Source organism: Trachypithecus francoisi, unplaced genomic scaffold (assembly GCF_009764315.1).
Source record: "Trachypithecus francoisi isolate TF-2019V2 unplaced genomic scaffold, Tfra_2.0 Lachesis_group5, whole genome shotgun sequence".
Lineage (NCBI taxonomy): Eukaryota > Metazoa > Chordata > Mammalia > Primates > Cercopithecidae > Trachypithecus > Trachypithecus francoisi.
Genome location: NW_022681470.1, coordinates 131,245,079 through 131,264,792, shown reverse-complemented (window position 1 = coordinate 131,264,792; position 19,714 = coordinate 131,245,079). Strand labels below are relative to the sequence as shown.

The window sequence follows — 19,714 nt, the reverse complement described above, 5'->3', positions numbered from 1 at the left end:
TTCGGGTAGACACAGCTCAATGGTGACTTCATCTGGGAGGCTCCAGTCAGCCCCACTGCCACCCACCCACCTCCCTGCCTATGGTGCAGCCGCCTCTCATCGCAGCTGGGTGCTTGGCCCCAGGGCCCCGGCCACAGCAGGACTCTGCCTTGGAGGAGGGTTTGCGGGGTGGCAGGAGCAGCACCTGGGGTTAATGCTGACCCCGCAGGGCCCCTCTGGCTTTGCTGAGCTGAGGCCTGAGTGCTTCCTGCCCTGGCCCCTACTACCTCCAGACCACTTGGGGGTTCTCATTTTGAATCTTGGTGCCCCTCATGATAGTGGCATGACCGCTCTGTGCCTCAGTTTACCCTGATGCCAACCTGGGCTGCTCAGTGGCCTCTCGGGGCCAGGGTGAAGTGTGGGGACAGGGCTGTGCTGCCTCTGGCTTGGCAAGAGCAGGTTGTGGCTGTGTGAGGGGCAGGGTAGGGTCTGCACAGCTGCTGCTCGTCACAGACCCTGGTGTCCGGGAACAGCCCTGGGGGCCAGTGCCCCAGAACTCTCCCTGAGCATCAGCTCCCACACATCCCCAGCAAAGTGGCCAGAGCACATCCTCAGATGGGAACACCCTGGAGTTGAGATATTTATTCACAGATGGGAGTGCTGGGGGCGGGCTCCTGCCCCCAGAGGGGATGTGGGGTGGGTGCCAGGCGGGGAGGGCTGCAGGGCTCTTGGCCTCTGTCCTGGCTTCGTGGTCCTGACAGCTCTGGGCCAGCCTCAGGCGCTGGGAGCGTACTGTAGCACCAGCCTGTCAAAGTCGTTCTCCTTCAGCAAGACACATGGCGACACAGGGTGGGGGCGGGGTGTGGGGAGACGGGTGGAGGGAGAGAGAGAGGGCGCATGTGAGCCCAGGTTGAGCTCCAGGGGCCCTCTGGCCTGGCTGTCAGGGACAGGCCACCCCTGCCACTCACCTTGGCCTGGTACTCCTTGATGAAGGGATGGGACCTGTGGGCATCCTTCAGCTGGGACAGGTATCGGTTTGTCACCTGCAGGGGAGGCAGGAAGGCAGGTGAGTCAAACATGGGGACCACACGGTGGCTCTGACCTGCAGCACGGGGTGGATGGGGATGACAGCTACAGTACCCCAAGGGGCTCCTCATCCTGCCTTGGGATTGGGCTGATCTCGGAGAACCTTCAGGGTGGGGGTGGAGGGATGGGTCAGCCCCTGACAAGGTGCTGGCACAGAGCTGGCATCTGTACCTGGTGGGGAATGTACCGTGGGTTCAGGGGAGCAGGTCGGGCAGGGCCCCAGGTAAGGATGGACTGGGGGGGCGCAGGGTTTGTGAGGGAGGCAGGCTGCGGTGGGCACACTGTGTGCAGAGCTTTCCCAGGAGCCTAGGGATTAGGGCCTGGACCCCAGGATGGGGTCCCAGGGTTGGGATATTAGGGTTGGCCTGGACCCTGGGGGCCACTTACCTCGGGGGGTTTGCCCAGGTGCTGGGACAGGACAATGAGGTTGACCAGCGTCTCCGGGTAGCCACTGTCCTGGAGACACAGGCAGACACAGGCAGGCAGGGTCAGCCACTCCAGCCCCCATGCCTGCCCGTCACCCCCACCTTGGGCAGGACCACACAAGGTCACCTCCTCAGAGGTGGGGTGGGATCGACACTGCCAGAGTCCCCCTGCCCACTGCTCTGCAAGGTGATGTCAGATGATACGGTGCCAAGGGGTGAGCCGCCTCACTGGGCCTCAGTTTCCCCATCTGTGGTCCAGCCTGGGGCGTGACCCTCATTTGTAGAGGGAAGGGTGTATTTGTCCCACACATCTCAAAGCAATGGGGCCCAGGCCCCGATGGCCTCAACTCCTGCTGCACAATGAACCCTGAGGCCATGGGCGGACCTGCCACCCCTCCGGCTCCCAAGGAGCCTTGAAGGAAACCTCGGCAGGGGACATTGCCTGACCCACTCACTCTAGGCTCCCAGCACACAGGACCGTAGGAAACACCTAGGCCAGGAGACCCAGCCAGAGCCCCGGTGTCTGCTTGGAGCAGAGATGCACCAGCCAGGATGGGCCCAGAGCCCAGCCTGCCCACGGCGGCCGATAGCAGGGCACCTTTCTGGAGAGCGAACTTTTCTGAGCCTCAGTCTCCACCATGAAGGGGGACACCAGCTTGCGCTCACAGGAGCAGACATGCGTTGGCTCCAAAGGGAAGTGGGGGGACCTGAGTGCCTCCCAAAACTCAGCAAGAATGCAGGGTAACCACAGCCACAGGGAGGCCACCAGGGCCAAGGGGCACGGACCGTCAGCCCCAGGCGGTGTTTCAGGAGACAAGGACAGAAGGGAGTCATCTAACTGGTGAGTCATGGAACGCGTCACCTGAGAGGTGTAACAAAAGCCCCCAGAGGATGTGGCCGTGAACACAAAACACGCATCCAAGTGTTCTCAGGTTGGCAGTGAGGGGCAGGGTGGTGGAGGAAGGCGCCAGTCTCGCCTGAGGCAGCGAGGGGACACACAGCCTGTCTGAGATGCCGCATCAGGCTGAGAGTTCCTGACCAGCCCTGACTGCTCAGAGCTAAAGATGGACCCTGCCCAGGAGGAGCAGCACCCAGCCTGTGATGGGGCCAGCCTGACACCCCTTGGCCCACCCTGCTCTGCAAACAACTTTCTGATGATAACTCAGCCCCTGGAAAGTCAAACAGGGAGGAGGGCTTCACCAGTGTTTGTCAGTAGATTAAAACTGTTTCTTAGCCAGGCACAGTGGCACACGTCTATCATCCCAGCACTTTAGGAGGCCAAGGAGGGTAAGAATTGCTTGAGCCCAGGAGTTCAAGACTAACCTGCACAACACAGTGAGACCCCATTTCTAACAAGAAATACAAAAATTAGCCATGCATGGTGGCATACCCTGTTTCAAAAAACAAACAAAAGGCCGGGAGCAGTGGCTCAAGCCTGTAATCCAGCACTTTGGGAGGCCGAGGTGGGTGGATCACGAGGTCAGGAGATCGAGACCATCCTGGCTAACACGGTGAAACCCCGTCTCTACTAAAAATACAAAAAACTAGCCAGGCGAGGTGGCGGGCGCCTGTAGTCCCAGCTACTCGGAGGCTGAGGCGGGAGAATGGCGTGAACCCGGGAGGCGGCGCTTGCAGTGAGCCGAGATTGTGCCACTATACTCCAGCGTGGGCGACATAGCGAGACTCTGTCTCAAAAAAACAAACAAACAAACAAACAAACAAAACCCAAAATTCATTTCACCAAAACGGAAAAAGCTTTGATGTCCTTTTTGATTATAAAAATAATAATCCAGGCCCGGCACAGTGGCTCACGCCTGTAATCCCAGCACTTTGGGAGGCCGAGACGGGCAGATCACGAGGTCAGGAGATCGAGACCATCCTGTCTAACACGGTGAAACCCCGTCTCTACTAAAAATACAAAAAATTAGCCGGGCGAGGTGGTGGGCGCCTGTAGTCCCAGCTGCTCGGGAGGCTGAGGCAGGAGAATGGCCTAAACCCGGGAGGCGGAGCTTGCAGTGAGCTGAGATCCGGCCACAGCACTCCCGCCCGGGCAACAGAGCGAGACTCCGTCTCAAAAAAAAATAAAAATAAATAAATAAATAAATAAAAAATAAAAAAAAATACAAAAAATTAGCTGGGTGTGGTGGCGGGTGCCTGTAGTCCCAGCTACTCAGGAGGCTGAGGCAGGAGAATGGCATGAACCCGGGAGGCAGAGCTTGCAGTGAGTTGAGATCACGCCACTGCACTCCAGCCTGGGGACAGAGCAAGACTCCATCTCAAAAAAAAAAAAAAAAGAAATTAAAAAAAAAAAAAATCCGATGGGCATGGTGGCTCACATCTATAATTCTAGTGCTTTGGGACGCCAGGAGTTCAAGAACAATCTGGGCAACACAGCAAGAACAACCCCATCTTTACAAAAAATAGTATTTTTTTTTAAATTTAAAATAACATAAACTCTTCATAAAGACTGCAGGTGGCCAGACATGGTGGCTCACGCCTACAATTCCAGCACTTTGGGAGGCTGAGGCTGGTGGATCACCTGAGGTCAGGAGTTTGAAACCAGCCTGACCAACATGGCAAAACCCCATCTCTACTGAAAATACAAAAATTAGCTGGGTGTGGTGGCACGCACCTGTAATCCCAGCTACTTGGGAAGCTGAGGCAAAAGAATCGCTTGAACCCAGGAGGCGGAGGTTGCAGTGAGCTGAGATCACACTACTGCACTCCAGCCTGGGTGACAAAGCGAGACTCCATCTCAAAAAAGGAAAGAAAAGACTGCAGACATCAGGCAGGAGACGACTGCAGTCACCCTGGGCTCTTGGCCACAGCACGCTGTCCCCTAAATAAAGACTGGGAGTGTCTCTCCAATACTGAATATGTACTCAGGTGAGGGGTCCCACATGCAGGGCCAGGCAGCTGAGGTGACAGACCACTGAGGCCCAGGCTGCCCAGATGCCCCATTTCTGTGAGGCCGGAATCTGGATTTCTTTGCAGGTGCGATCCCTGCTTTGTGGATCTCGCTGCTGACTGGGCCTCAGAAGCCCTGTGGGGCCACACGCACACCCAGGGCATCTCTGCTACACTTGTTTCTGTCTGCCCTAACCCCGCCCTCCGGCCGCCTGGCATTCCCTCCATCCCCACTCTGGGACAGGCTTATGCCTACCTTGTCTAGCGCCTCCTGTAGCAGGCCCTCAGCGGCCTCCCAGCGGCCCTGGGCCATATGGCAGGCCGCCTGCCCATTGAGCAGCAGCAGGGTGGGCGAGCACTTGTCAGCCATCTCCTGGAAGATGTAGTAGGCATCCTGCAGCTTCTCACCGCCCTGCAGGGAGGGTCCCGCATCATCATCTGTTCCGTGGCCGCGGGGCCCTTCCACCGTCAGCCCCCTCCCCCAGAGGGGGCTCCGCACTGCACAGACACGAATCTGGTATGCCCGGTTCAAGGCACAGCCACTCCACCATGGGGACCACTCGTAACCTGTATTCTGCTGACGGGGCCTAAAGACTCGCAGCCGCCTCCTGCCTCACCTCCCACCCGGCTCCCGGTGCGCTGGGTACACAGACGTGGAATCTGGGGCTTCCAGGGCACAGGTGCACAGGTGGCTGGGCCAGGGTCTGAGTGGGGACCACTGGGTCACCGGGCACGTCGGAGGAGGAGGAGTCAGCTCTGTGACCAGCAACTCTGACCTGCCCGCTTGCTCAGGACAGTGGGATACTTGCAGGGTGAGCCTGAGGTCAAGGCAGGCTGTGAAAACAGCTCAAACTACCCGAGAGGGCTGCCGGGGCCTGTCCCACTACACTGGACGGCCATTGGAAGTCCTCTGGGTGAGGCTCCAGCCCCGTGGCGGGCAGGGATGGGGAGCACATCTTTTCCCCCCAGAGTTTTGCTCTTGTCACCCAGGCCGGAGTGCAATGGTGCAATCTCGGCTCACCGCAACCTCCACCTCCCAGGTTCAAGCGGTTCTCCTGCCTCAGCCTCCCAAGTAGCTGGGTTTACAGGTGGGTGCCACCATGCCCGGCTAATTTTGTATTTTTAGTAGAGATGGGGTTTCTCCATGTTGGTCAGGCTGGTCTCGAACTCCTGACCTCACATGATCCACCCACCTCAGCCTCCCAAAGTGCTGATATTACAGGCGTGAGCCACTGCGCCCAGCCAGGAAGCATATTTTAACAGGCCCGCACAAAAGAATGGCTCAGAAGGGGGCCACGTCCCAGAAACCAGGAGAGGGGCTGTTGCCAGGCGGAGGTGCCCAGGCCTGGGAGCTGAGGACATCTCCACCGCTGCTATGGGAACACTGAACCCTGTCCCTGGCTGGGGACCAGGGCCCTGGAGAGCAAAGCTGAGTCGCAGAAAACCCCAGCAAGCCCTGGGGGGAGGAGGGGCTGCCAGGCCAACCCAGACCCTTGAGTACCCCTGCGCCTTAGGCTCAGGAACCCCTGTCCCCGTCCCCACCATCTCATCACTTTGCTTCTGGCCAAGTCGCTTGGCTGTGAGAAGCCCAGAATGGAGTGAAGGCTGAGAGTTGTGCCAGGCTGGCAGGGGGCCATGGCCTGATCCTGGAGCCCCACTGGAGTGGCCAGCAGCCTGGGCACAGGTGGGGGTGCCCACAGACCCTACTCAGCCAGGTGCCCGCAATGCCCACCCGCCTCGTGGCCCAGGACTCACTGTGGCGAGGCTGACCCAGGCGGTGGCGAGCTGGGTGAGGGTGGCATCCTCGTCCAGGTCCTGCATTCTCTTCAGCTCCTTCCTGGGGCGGGGACAGAGGACGGAGGGGCTGAGTGGCCGAGAGCCCTGGCCTGGCTATCCCTGCCTTGTTCCCACTTGGGGCCCACCGGAGCCCGGGGACGGCCCCTACTATGTGCTCCCCTGCGTGCTCATACCCCACGACAAAGTGCCCGAGCTGCCCTGCCCGCCCAACCAGGCGCAGGCCCCGGGAAGACGGGACTGGAGCCAGCTACGGACCCCTGAGGTGGCTGGCACAAGGTAGGGCTCGGGAGAGACTCGCTCCACGGAAGATGGAACGCAGGGGAGGGCGACGGAGCTACAGCATGAACAACTCTGAGGCAAGGGCTTTGGAAACAGCAGCAGTGGAGTCCTGGATCGCCAGCCATGGCCTCCGACCTGGTGATGCCACGTGCAGGCCCCGCCAGCCCCATGGCACAGTTACAAGCTGGCCCAGTGACATGTTCCTCCGGGCACGACCTCCACTCCCTCCATGAAGCCCACTCTCACCCTGTGGGACAGGCCCGCCACTACTGCAGAGAGAGAAACTGAGGCACAGACAGCCATGGCCCTCCTCCCTGTCAACATACTGCAAGGAAGGGCTGAGTGACGGCAAGTCACCCCCACGGAAAGGAATAACAAGAGTAATGACAGCACCACAGATGCTCTGGGCCATGGCTCAGTACGGATACAGAGGAGTGGGAGGGCTCACCGGGCGAGATCCAGGCGGTCCAGCTTCAGCAGGATCTGCACTGTCATGGCCATGCTGCAGGACAGGGCGGGGGACGGTCAGCGGATGACCACAGATACGCTGCATGGCCACTGCACACCCAGGGCTCACTCTGTGTGTCTGGGATGTTCTTAGGACCTGTACTTAGGACCACCAGCCCCACCCAGCAGAGAGGGATACCCTCACTCCCACATTTCACTGCTCAGCTCACTCGGGCCCGGGAGCTCTGGGGGCTCCCCGCATTGGGGTTCCAGGCCCCGCCCACTCACTGCCCATCTGGAGAAGCAGCCTCCATGGGCTGTGCTTGCAAACGAGGGCCCTGCCTGGACTCATCAACACCCTGGAGGCGGTCAATGCTCAGGAACAAGGCCCTAGAGGAGGGGCACGCACCTGCCCCTGCACCTCTACCTGCAGCAGAGCGCCGGGGCCACCTACTCTCTGCAGGTCCCCTCATCCCCTCACCCCTCTCGGCCCCAGGCGGCTGTGACCACCAATGACTTGTGAGGCCTCTTGTTCTTGTTTTCCTGCCAACAGGAGCCAGCACCTGGACCAGCACTGAGTCAGCCGGCTTGCTGGCAGCATGACATCCCTATTTCTTTTCTTTTTTTGTGTGCGAGACAGGGTCTGGCTCTGCTGCCCAGGCTGGAGTGCAGTGGTGCCATCACGGCTCACTGCAGCCTCCACCTCCTGGGCTCAAAGGATATTCCCGCTTCCGCCTCCCGAGTAGCTGGAACCACAGGTGCCTGTCACCATGCCTGGCTGCCACCCGCAATTCTAAGCCCTCCGTGGACGGAGGTGGGATGGCAGCAGATCCACAGCGACCATGAAATGCCCAGCTTGCAACTCAGAGTGGACAGCAGGCACTCCAGGGACAGCTCACGGGGAAGAACTGACACACTTTCTGTGACCAGCAGCCTGGACGTGGCCTGGAGTCACATCCTGGGGTGGAGGGGAGCACTGACCTTGCTGTGCAGGGCTCCAGCACCTCAACCCCAGAGGGCCCTGGAGGAGGGCCGGTGTGGGGGGCCCAGGGAGGCCTGAGAGACTGGGCCCAGGGCCGAGACACAGAAGGCCTCGTGGGGGGTGGGGACGCAGAAACCAAGCAGAGACAAAGCCGCTTTCTGCTCTGCCCTTGGGAACAGAGGGTTTGCAGCCTGGGCACCGTGTCCTTGGAGCCGCAGCCTGGCGCACAGATGGGAGTGCCTCCCACACTGGGCAGGGGAGCTGGAGCCTGGACAGCAGGCCAGGACCTCATTTCAGCACCACCGCATTCTCTCCTCCCATGACGACGGCCAGGAAGGCCATGCACAGCCTGGAGATGTGGCTGGGGGCACCTGCCTCCCTGGGCCAGCCCCAGAGCAGGGCGGCCACTCACCACTCCAGGCTGTCCCCCTGGTGCAGCGCACGCAGGGCAGCGTCCGGGTTCTGGTCGTGGAGATAGACGGAGGCAGCCATGAGCAGGAAGGTAGTGTTGGTCACATCCACGCTCCTGCTCATCTCTCGGTCCAGCTCGGCCACGATGCTGTCCCTGGAAGACACAGATGCTCAGGACCCACAGCTGGGGCGGCCCCTGTGGGACCTCAGAGGGTCCCCTTCCTTGGGAACAGACAGGCTCAGAGAGGGTGAGCCAGGCACTGGGGGTGCAGAGCAGCAGCAGGCCGAGCATCGAGCTGTCCCGACACGTCCTCCCTCCGTTCCTATGAAGCGGCCCTCATGTTGGGCCAGGCAAGGACCCCGAGGCTGGGAGACGTGGGGTGGGGCGCCCCAAGAGGGCATGAGGAGGTGCTACCAGTCTCACACCAACCTCACCCACCTTCCTGAGGAGGCTGGTGGGCCCAGCTGGGACTCCTGACCATAACCCATCAGCCCTGTGGGCTTCAAGGCCACATCTTCTAGCAGGAGGTTGGCCTGGGTGCCGAGGGGCCATGCAGGATGGGAGCCCTGGGGCACCCCCACTGCCAGGGCGGCTGCCCTCAGTCCCTGAGAGCCCAGGGTGCTGCCTACGCCCTGAAGATGCGGGCCAGGGCCAGGCTTGAGCCCAGGAGAGGCTGAGGACCGGCTCAGCTCCAAGGGCACAGGTCACCCATGCCTCCATGTCCCTAACTGGACCCAGACTCTCCATTCCCCATGGTTACTGAGCAGCTAACAAGAGACGGCAGGGGAGGGAGCCCCCCTAGACCAAAGCTGGTGTTCTTCTGGGTCCACACGTGGCTCTGTGACCCTATAAGCATCCACGCGCGTCTGGGGCCTGTCTGCCCAGGGCCTGTGTCTGAGGTGTCACTGAGGGCATGGCATGTCTGATACCAACCAGGCTCCACTGAGGGCTCGCCACAGTGCCACGCCCGATGGACAAGTGACTTCAGGTCTGGGTCTGTTTCCCCGTGCTGAGGGACCACGTTACAGGCATCATGCAGGGGACGAGCAAGGAGCTCCCAAGACCACCTTACAAAGCTTCCTGAGGCTCCAGCACACAAGGGCGCATAAACGCTGCCAGCTGTTGTAGCGTTGGTACTGTAATGTTGTCATCCTAAGGTGTTACAGTTACCAATGGGGCCAGGCGCTGTGGCTCATACCTGTACTCCCAGTGCTTTGGGAGGCCGAGCCAGGAGGATCACGTAAGCCCAGCAGTTCAAGACCACCCTGGGCAACATAGTAGGACCCCTTTTTCTACAAAAAAGTAAAAAAGTCAGCTGGGTCTGGTGGCGCCTGTAGTCCCAACTACTCGGGAGGCTGAGGCAGGAGGATGGCTCCAGCCCGGGAGGTTGAAGCTGCAGTGAGCTGTGGTCGCACCTCTGCACTCCAGCCTGGGTGACAGAGGGGGACCATCTCAAAAACAAACAACAGCCACAAAACCAATTACTGGGGGGATCGCTTGAGCCCAGGAGTTTGAGACCAGCCTGGGCAACATGGCAAAACCCCGTCTCTAAATAAAATACATATTAGCCAGGCATGGTGATGCGTGCCTGCAGTGCCAGGTACTCGGGAGGCTGAGGTGGGAGGATCACTTGAGCCTGGGAGACCACGGCTGCAGTGAGCCAAGATTGTGCCACTGTATGCCAGGCTGAGCGACAGAGCAAGACCCTATCTCAAGAAAAGAAAACAAAATCAAAACCAAAACCAATTACTAATGGATGCTCCTGGTCCAGGGGGAGTCCTGCCAGTGAGGTAGCGGCTGTACAGCCAGATGGACGCACCACAAGCCCCTGCCTGGACCGCCTGCTCTCCAGGGCTGCTTTTCTGTGATGCTCACAGCAGCTGCTGCTCCTCGGGGACCCAGAGTTCCCCGCCTTCACTCCAGCTGGTGAAGTGTAGGGTGGGAGAAACAGTGGCCCCGGGAGGTCGCCCATCCGAATGTCCTGGAGCTGCTGTGGCAAAGCACTACAACCTGGGTGGTTAAGGACAACAGGGCTTCGTTCCTCACAGCTCTGGAGGCCACAAGTCTGAAGTCAAGATGGCGGCAGGGCTGGCTCCAACTGGAGGCTGGAGGGCAAGGCCGTCCCAGGCCTCTCTCCCAGCTCTGGTGGCTGCCGGCCATTTGTGGCACTCCTTGGCTTAACATGTCACCCTAGTCTGTCTCTGTTGTCACATGGGCTTAACTCAGTGGGGCCTCTGTCTTCTCCTTTTATTTTTTATTTTTCAGACAGTCTCCCTCTGTCACCAGGCTAGAGTGCACTGGTGCGACCTTGGCCCGCTGCAACCTCCACCTCCCAGGTTCAAGCGATTCTTCTGCCTCGGCTTCCCAAGTGGCTGGAATCACAGACACCACACCCTGTTAATTCTGTATTTTTAGTAGAAACGGGGTTTCACCACGTTGGCCAGGCTGCTCTCGAAAACTCCTGACCTCAGGTGATCGCCCACCTCAGCCTCCCAAAGTGCTGGGATTATAAGTGCGAGCCACTGCGCCCAGCCCTCCTTTTATCTCTTAAAAGGACACAAGTCCTTGGCTTTGGGGCCCACCCTAAATCCAGCATGTCTTCATCTCCTTATCTCTTAATTTGATCGGGAAAGACCCTTTTCCCAAATATCACATTCACAAGCATGTGGGATAGGATATGGGACACCATTCACCCCACTATGCTGCCTCTGCACTGGAGTCAGCTCCCAGGAACCCCAGGTTTCCTTGGGTGAAGGAGGTGGTAGTTGGGGCACTGCCTCCGTGGGCCAAGGAAGAGCAGGATCACAGCAGAGTCTCCCCATGCCAGACCCTCACTCCGACCCCACAGCAGGAGGGGGCAAGGTTCCTGGGTCCCCACAGCCCAGCCCCATCTCCCCTTGGCTGCTGCCTATGGGCGTTTGACAGATGCTGGCCTGTGGCTCAGGGGCAGGACAGGCGTGGCCTCACCCGCCCTCCACCTGGGCTCCAGGGGAGACACTGGCAGGTTGTAGTCCCCGACTAGCTGGGACTAGAAAACTGACTGGATGTGGGAGGCTGACACAGGCAGACCTCCTGAGCTCAGGAGTTCGAGACCACCTCGGGCAACATGGTGAAACCCAGTCTCTGCTAAAATACAAAAAGCAGTCAGGCATGGTGGCGCGTTCCTGTAATCTCAGCTACTCAGGAGACTGAGGCACAAGAATCACTTGAACCCGGGAGGTGGAGCTTGCAGTGAGCCGAGATCACGCCACTGCACTCCAGCCTGGTGACAGAGTGAGACTCCCCATCTCGATAAATAGATAAACAAATAAATAAGAACACTGATGGCAGGGCCCTGCCCCCGCCGCACTCTGGGCCATCTTCGGGCTCTGGGTGGTGCAGAGGGCTGTTCGGTAATTGATATTTTCAGTTCTAGGTTGAGAGTGCCTTGTGGTCCATGAGGGCATGTGCACACACAGCACTGTCTCTGACCCTCCCCTTTGAAACAGGATCCATCATCAGCCCCCCACTGCTGTGCAGGTGAGGGAAACTGAGGCACAAAGCAGCAGGGTAGCAGGGGGAGAGGCGCCTAATCTGAGGGATGCTGTGCGCTGCACGCCACGCCCCCGCCCACCCAGGTTCATAACCGACAGGCCCTGCGCCCCAGGCCGACCCATCCTCCGGGGCCTCACCTCCGGCTCTCGTGGGCGAGGTAGTCAGCGAACATGCGCACGGCCTGGAGCTCGGGGGCCGAGGAGGGCTTGATCTCGTCCAGGACCACGCCAAACTTCCTCTGCAATAGGGACGAGGCGTCAGCTGCACCCGTCCGTCCCAGAGAATTTCCATGTCCTCAGCTTGGCAGGCAGAGCGCCAGACAGGAAGCCCCTGCCCCACCAGGGACCCCTCAGCCCAGCAAGGGCCACCCTCACTGCAGTACACTGTGGAGGTGGGCATGGCGTCACCTGTCATGAGCAGCCAGGTGTGCCCTCATCTACAGGGCCACACTGCCCATGCCTTGAGCTGGGGACCCTGGCAGGTTACTGTCTGTCTCCCGGCAGCTGTCCATCTCTGGTAATGAGGTGAAGGGGGGGACAGGCATGTCACCCGGGAACAGGGCAGCAGCAGTTACGGGGGTTGTGGCATGCGCTTCTATAAAGTAGGACATGCCCCCAGCCAACCCTGCCCCACCTACTGGCCCTCCCAAGGACACCCAGACTGATACCACTGTCACATCTGCAGCCGGGGACCTGTCCTTCACTGTGTTCCCTCCTAGATGGTTCCCCATTCTTATTGTTTTAGAGACAAGGTCTTGCTCTGTTGTCCAGGCTGGAGTGCAATGGCGTGATCACGGCTCACTGTAGTCTTGACCTCCTGAGCTCAAGTCATCCTCCTGCCACAGCCTCCTGAGTAGCTGGGACTCCAGGCACATGCCACCATGTCTGGCTTATTTTAAAATTTTTTCTGTAGAGATGGAGGTCTCACCATGTTGCCCAGGCTGGTCTTGAACTCCTGGCTTCAAGCAATCCTCCCACCTCAGCCTCCCAAAGTTCTGGGATTACAGTTGTGAGCTACTGTGCCTGGCTCCTACCAATTATTTTAGAAAAAAAAATTGGCCAGGTGCGGTGGCTCATGCCTGTAATCCCAACACTTTGGGAGGCTGAGGCAGGCAGATCACGAGGTCAGGAGTTCGAGACCACCCTGGCTAACATGGTGAAACTGCGTGTCTATTAAAAATGTAAAAATTGGCCGGGTGCGGTGGCTCAAGCCTGTAATCCCAGCACTTTGGGAGGCCGAGACGGGCGGATCACGAGGTCAGGAGATCGAGACCATCCTGGCTAACACAGTGAGACCCTGTCTCTACTAAAAAATACAAAAAATTAGACGGGCATGGTGGCAGGTGCCTGTGGTCCCAGCTACTTGGGAGGCTGAGGCAGGAGAATGGCGTGAACCCGGGAGGCGGAGCTAGCAGTGAGCCGAGAATGAGCCACTGCACTCCAGCCTGGGCGACACAGCAAGACTCCATCTCAAAAAAACAAAACAAAACAAAACAAAATAAAATACAAAAAATTAGCCAGGCGTGGTGGCAGGCACCTGTGGTCCCAGCTACTCTGGAGGCTGAGGCAGGAGAATGGTGTGAATCCGGGAGGCGGAGCTTGCAGTGAGCCGAGATCTTGCTGCTGCACTCCAGCCTGGGCAACAGAGCGAGACTCCATCTCAAAAAAATACACACACACACACACACACAAATATAAATTAGCCAGGTGTGGTGGCGTGTGCCTATAGTCCCAGCTACTCCGGAAGCTGAGGCAGGATAATCACTTGAACCCAGGAGGCGGCGGTTGCAGTGAGCTGAGATCGAGTACGACAGAGCAAGACTCTGTCTCAAAAAAAATAAAAATCAAGAAGCTGTGACCCAGACCCCCTGGCCTGGTAGTCTCGGGCCTCCGTGACACAGCCGCCTTCACACGCTGGCTGCGCTGGCTGTTCAGTCACTGGACACTGCAGGCCTGGGTCCCTGCTTTGTTTACTGTCCCCGGCACCCACGCTGTGGTGCCTTCCTGTCCCCAGCTCCATCCTCTACTCTGTTCGTCACTCTCGTCCCCGGCCAGGGCCCTCACTCACCTGCGCAAGGTACGCTCTATACAGGAAGACGTCCCTCTCCACATCTCTCTCTGGGCTTGACAGCTGTGGGAACCAATGTGAGTCAGGACGCACAGTGGGAGGCCCAGCACAGCCCACACAGGGTTAGCATGACAGACAGGCCCCTGTACGCTGGGGACAGGTGGCTTCTCTGGCAGGGTCGGAGGTCTAAGTCCTAGCCCTGATTCTCCACAACCTGAGAGTGGCCTCTGCTGGGGGTACCCTACATGGGGGATGCCTGATCTCATCCCACGCTGACACCACCCCAGGAAGGAGGCTTGCTCCCAAGTTCAGTGCCTGCTCCAGCCACACTTAAGAAGCCAGGGTGGCGCCCGCACCTCTAACTTGTGGACATGGGGCCACTGTGGATTGATTCCTGCTTTTGTCTCAAGACATTTTGAACTCAGTGTGGCTACCTCAGTGTGGTGACATCTGTGTCCAGCCCTGGCCAGGGGAGACCCTGGGGACAGCTCTGTACTTGGGCCACAACCCCACAGTCCAGTCACTGCATAGAACTGAGGGGCAAGAGGGAGGTGACCTGTGGCAACATCCATTTAGGGACGATAAGGAAACTGCCCTTGAGCCCAGGCCAGGAAGGGAGGCTGGGGCCCGTCCTCCAGAACACAGCTGTGCATGCTGCCCCCGGGGACTGGCTGACTTCCCAGGGTGCCCATGGCAGGCGGTCAGAGTGCAGCTCAGGCCGTGGTCTGAGGGTGCTGGCCCAGGCCCCTGGGGGCTTCAAGAGGAAAGTCGAGTTGGGAAGGGGCCCAGCCACCTCAGCATCACCACTCCAACAACCTCTCAATAGAGGGGACTGAGAAGGCTCTCAGCAAGAGGGCCTGCCAGCTGTCAAGGCACAGGGTCAAAGGAGCCAGTGCCCAAACCAGGGGAGTCACTCTGCCCTGTCCTCTGAGGCCGAGAACCACAGATTCCAAGCCACATCTCTTCCTTCTCCCCAGCCTGAGGGAGGAGCATGGATGTCAAACGTGTCCTCATCCCAGGCCACCGCAGAACCGGCCCCAGCCTGACTCAGGCTGCCATTGCCAAGAGGCCCCAGCAGCTTCTGCTCAGGCCCTGTTGGCCAGAGTGGGTATCTGGCTGTGATTTGGAACAAGATGCATCTAAATAAATAACTTCTAGAAGAATGTCAAAGGCATGGAGAGTGGAGGCTGCAGAAATCGAGCCCCACCTGCAAATGGGATGGACAGGTGAAAGATGTACCTTCTCAAGCATGTAAAGAAACATATTATAGGCCAGGCACGGTGGCTCATGCCTGTAATCCCAGCACTTTGGGAGGCCCAGGTGGGTGGATCATTTGAGGTCAGGAGTTCCAGACCAGCCCGGCCAACATGGTGAAACCCCATCTCTACTAAAAATACAAAAATTAGTCAGGTGTGGTGGCGGGCACCTATAATCCCAGCTACTCAGGAGGCTGAGGTAGGAGAATCACTTGAACCCGGGAGGTGGAGGCTGTAGTGAGCCGAGATCGCACTACTGCACTCTAGCCTGGGCGACAGAGCAAGACTCTGTCTCAATAAAAAATAAGTAACTCTCAGTCAACCTTCTGAGGTGGACATCAGTTAGGTGACCAGACCGGGGTTGCATGCCACGCTCAGTTAAAAGAGACAGGCCAGGTGCAGTGGCTCACACCTGTAATCCCAGTGCTTTGGAAGGCCAAAGCAGGACTGCTTGAGCCCAGGAGTTAGAGACCAGCATAGGCAACATAGCGAGACCCCGTGTCTTTTTTTTTTTTTTTTTGAGATGGAGTCTTGCTCTGTCGCCCAGGCTGGAGTACAGTGGTGCGATCTCAGCTCACTGCAACCTCTGCCTCCTGGGTTCAAGATATTCTTCTGCCTCAGCCTTCTGAGTAGCTGGGACTACAGGCACGCACCACCACGCCGGGCTAATTTTTGTATTTTTAGTAGAGATGGGGTTTTACCGTATTGGCCAGGCCGGTCTTGAACTCCTGACCTTGTGAACCAGCCGCATCGGCCTCCCAAAGTGCTGGGATTACAGGCGTGAGCCACCGCGCCCGGTCTGAGACCCTGTGTCTATAAAAAAATGTTAAATATTAGCTGGGTGTGGTAGCGTGCACCTGTAGTCCCAGTGACTTGGGAGGCTCATGAAGGAGGATCGCTTGAGCCTAGGAGGTCGAGGCTATAGTGGACTATGATCATGCCACTGCACTGCACTCTGGCCTGGTGACAGAGTGAGACCCTGTCTATCTTTAGGGAAAAAAAACAGAAGCTGGCTGTTGGGCTTTTCTTTTTTTTTTGAGACGGAGTCTCGCTCTGTCGCCCAGGCTGGAGCACAGTGGCGCAATCTCAGCTCACTGCAACCTGCACCTCCCAGGTTCACGCCATTCTCCTGCCTCAGCCTCCTGAGTAGCTGGGATTACAGGCACCCGCCACCACGCCCGGCTAATTTTTTTAGTATTTTTAGTAGAGATGGGATTTCACTGTGTTAGCCAGGATGGTCTCAATCTCCTGACCTCGTGATCCGCCCGCCTTGGCCTCCCAAAGTGCTGGGATTACAGGCATGAGCCACCACGCTTGGCCGGCTATTGGGCTTTCAAAGTGAGGACACAGTGGGGCACCATGGGGGGCACCAGGGTGGCCTCAGCCACCCCTGTGTGAAATGCAATTGCCCAGGAGGCTGTGCGTGCAGAAGTGCTCAGAGGCTGCAGAGTGCACAGGAGAGAGAAGAGTGCCAGGAAGCGTAACAACAACAAACATGCAGACCGTGACCCTCACGTGAGGCTCTGGAACCACTGTGGTTTTCCTTGACTCCCAGGGATGATGCTACCATCAGGTAGCATCACGTGTCCCCAGGGTGGGAGAGCACTGCTTTTCAACCCCAAGGGCTCACTAGGATCACCTGGGAGCCCAGAAACCAGCAAAGCCAGTAGGCCACATCCACCAAGGTCACCTGGCCCTAGGATGGCCCCAGCACTGGCCCCAGGTGGCTTAAGATGTGGCCATCGTTGAGGAATCAGAGTACTGTTTGGAAAGGCAGGTGACAGGATGGGGGCCCTGTAGCCAGAAACCCTGGGGGTAGTAACTCCTCCCTTCTGTCCCTGTAGCCAGTGACCTAACCACACTGGGCCGCCAGCAACTCAAGGCCTGTGAGCTGCTTCAATCCCAGCAGCTGGGCAGTGCCTGCCATCTTGTGGGCAACTGGCAAATGTCTGAGAAACTCAGAAATGTTATGATGGTAGCCTTATGTTGGGGTCAGTAAAGGGCAGAGACATGCCAGGTGCTCTCCCTGGGGCCACCTCAGGTTGGGATGAGGTTGCTCAGGCCACTGTCATGAACTACTACAGACCAGATGGCTTAAAAAATGTATTTCTCAAAAATTAGCCAGGTGTGGTGGCGCATGCCTGTAATCCCACCTACTCGGGAGGCTGAGGCAGGAGAATCGCTTGAACCTGGGAGGCGGAGGTTGTGGTGAGCTGAAATCATGCCACTACACTCCAGCCTGGGCAACGGAGCAAGACTCCATCTCAAACACAAAAACCAAAAAAGCAAAAAACAAAAATTAGTTGGGCACGGTAGCGGGCACCTGTAATCCCAGCTACTCAGGAGGCTGAGGCAGGAGAATCGCTTGAACCCGGGAGGCAGAGGATGCAGTGTGCTGAGATTGTGCCACTGCACTCCAGCCTGGGTGACAGAGGGAGTCTCTGTCTCAAAAAAAAAAAAAAATACAAAAATTAGCCGGGCGTGGCGGCGCGCCTGTAGTCTCAGCTACTCTGGAGGCTGAGGCAGGAGAACTGCTTGAACCTGGGAGGCGGAGGTGTGGTGAGCCAGGATCGTCCCACTGCACTTCAGCCTGGGCAACAGAGCAAGACTCCATGTCAAAAACAAAAAGCAAAAATTAGGCGGGTGTGGTGGTGGGGTGGGCACCTGTAATCCCAGCTACTTGGGAAGAGAACTGCTTGAACCCAGGAGGAGGAGGATGCAGTGAGCTGAGATTGTGCCACTGCACTCCAGCCTGGGTGACACACAGTAAGATTATGTCACTTGACCCTGGGAGGCGGAGGTTGCAGTGAGCCGAGATCACGCCACTGCACTCCAGCCTGGCAACACCGCTAGACTCCATCTCAAAAAAAATAAAAAAAGAAAGAAAGAAAAAGAAACAAGAAAGATGTATGGGAACAGACACACAACTCTCCCTCCCAGATAAGCACAACAGAGACACAGAAGCAGTTCAAGCCTCTGATAAACTCTCCCACCCTGAATCCTTCAAAACTCAGTCTGTAAAAGAGTGTCCCTCCGACCCAACTTGGCCAGAAGGCGCCTCTCAGGTTTGTTTTCTCTAAAATAAACCTGTCTTGACTGGCAAGTCACCTTTCGTGTTTCTTTCTTTTTTTTTTTGAGACGGAGTCTCGCTCTGTCACCCGGGCTGGACTGCAGTGGTCGGATCTCAACTCACTGCAAGCTCCGCCTCCCGGGTTTACCGCCATTCTCCTGCCTCAGCCTCCGAGTAGCTGGGACTACAGGCGCCCGCCACCTCGCCCGGCTAGTTTTTTGTATTTTTTAGTAGAGACGGGGTTTCACAGTGTTAGCCAGGATGGTCTCGATCTCCTGACCTCGTGATCCGCCCGCCTCGGCCTCCCAAAGTGCTGGGATTACAGGCTTGAGCCACCGCGCCCGGCCTCTTTCTTCTTTCTTTAATTCTTACAACTTTGTCACCCAGGCTGGGGTGCAGTGGCGCGATCTCGGTTCACTGCAACCTCCGCCTCCAGGTTCAAGCGATTCTCCTGTCTCAGCCTCCCGGTAGCTGGGATTACAGGTGCCCGCCACCACGCCTGGCTAATTTTTGTATTTTTGCTAGACCCAGGGTTTCTCTATGTTGCCCAAGCTGGTCTCGAACTCCTGGGCGCATGCGACACGGCCGCCTCGGCCTCCCAAAGCGCCGGAATTACAGGTGTTTGAGCCACTAAGCTGGGAAACTGTGTTATCATTCTGAGTCCAGCTGAATACAGTGCCCGTCCATTAAAGTGCTCAATGAAGAATGAATGAATGAATGGTTAAGCTCTGAGAGAAATAACCAGGATCGGTGGGCAGGGAAAGGTCCCTCTCTGAACTTTAGGGTTCTCGTCCATAAAATGAGGATAAACAAGTCTCCACCTCACGGGAACTGAAGGTATGGCTGGACAAAAGACACCGATTGTAACTACAGTGGCATAAACACTTCCCTTACTCAAAACGCCTTCAAGGGCGCAGAGCGAGAGCTGTACGAGTGAGCAGTACCGTAAACTGTTACTGCTCTGGGTTCTGTCATGGGACAGTGACTACTCCTCATTGAACTGTGAAGAAGTGCCCAAAAAACGCGAGAAGAAAAAAGAAAGTTTTTAGATGCAGAAAGCGGCTCGCAGCCACCAGGAAGCGTCCTCCGCCTCCGCCCACGCCCCCAGCGTCTCCGCGCCCCTGCGCGGCCGCACCTTCACCCGCTGAGCCTCGTTTATGCACTGCTGGTAGCTGCCGATGTAGAAGGCGTTCTTCACGTCGAACAGCTCATCCACCTCCCCGGAGCCGCCGGACGCCGGGCCGGGGGCCGGAGGCGCCATGTCGCTGTCTTCTCACCCGCTCCTCTTCCTGAAAGACACGTCGGCCGGAAGCAAGACACCTTCACGGGCACGCTGGGAAATGTAGTTTACTTTTTCCGAGTGGCGGCGAAGTAAGCCAATGGGAAGCTCCACAATGATAAGCAAGGGGGCAAAAGACGTAAGTGCGTCACGCAAGGCGTCTCGGGAATTGTAGTGTGTTTCTGCAAGCCAAT

The 19,714-nt window shown here is 57.9% G+C and overlaps 1 protein-coding gene across 1 annotated transcript; it reads right to left on the bottom strand.

The window, feature by feature from the left end:
- Positions 1–595: 595 nt before the first annotated feature.
- On the bottom strand, positions 596–19,624 carry COPE (COPI coat complex subunit epsilon). Its single transcript, XM_033196471.1, has 10 exons — positions 19,377–19,624; positions 13,916–13,978; positions 11,986–12,086; positions 8,315–8,467; positions 6,922–6,975; positions 6,153–6,234; positions 4,654–4,809; positions 1,453–1,521; positions 948–1,022; positions 596–801 (listed from the first exon to the last, which is right to left on the bottom strand). The coding sequence occupies exons 1-10, from the start codon at positions 19,500–19,502 to the stop codon at positions 754–756; spliced, it is 927 nt and encodes a 308-aa protein (XP_033052362.1). The 5' UTR covers positions 19,503–19,624; the 3' UTR covers positions 596–753.
- Positions 19,625–19,714: the final 90 nt, after the last annotated feature.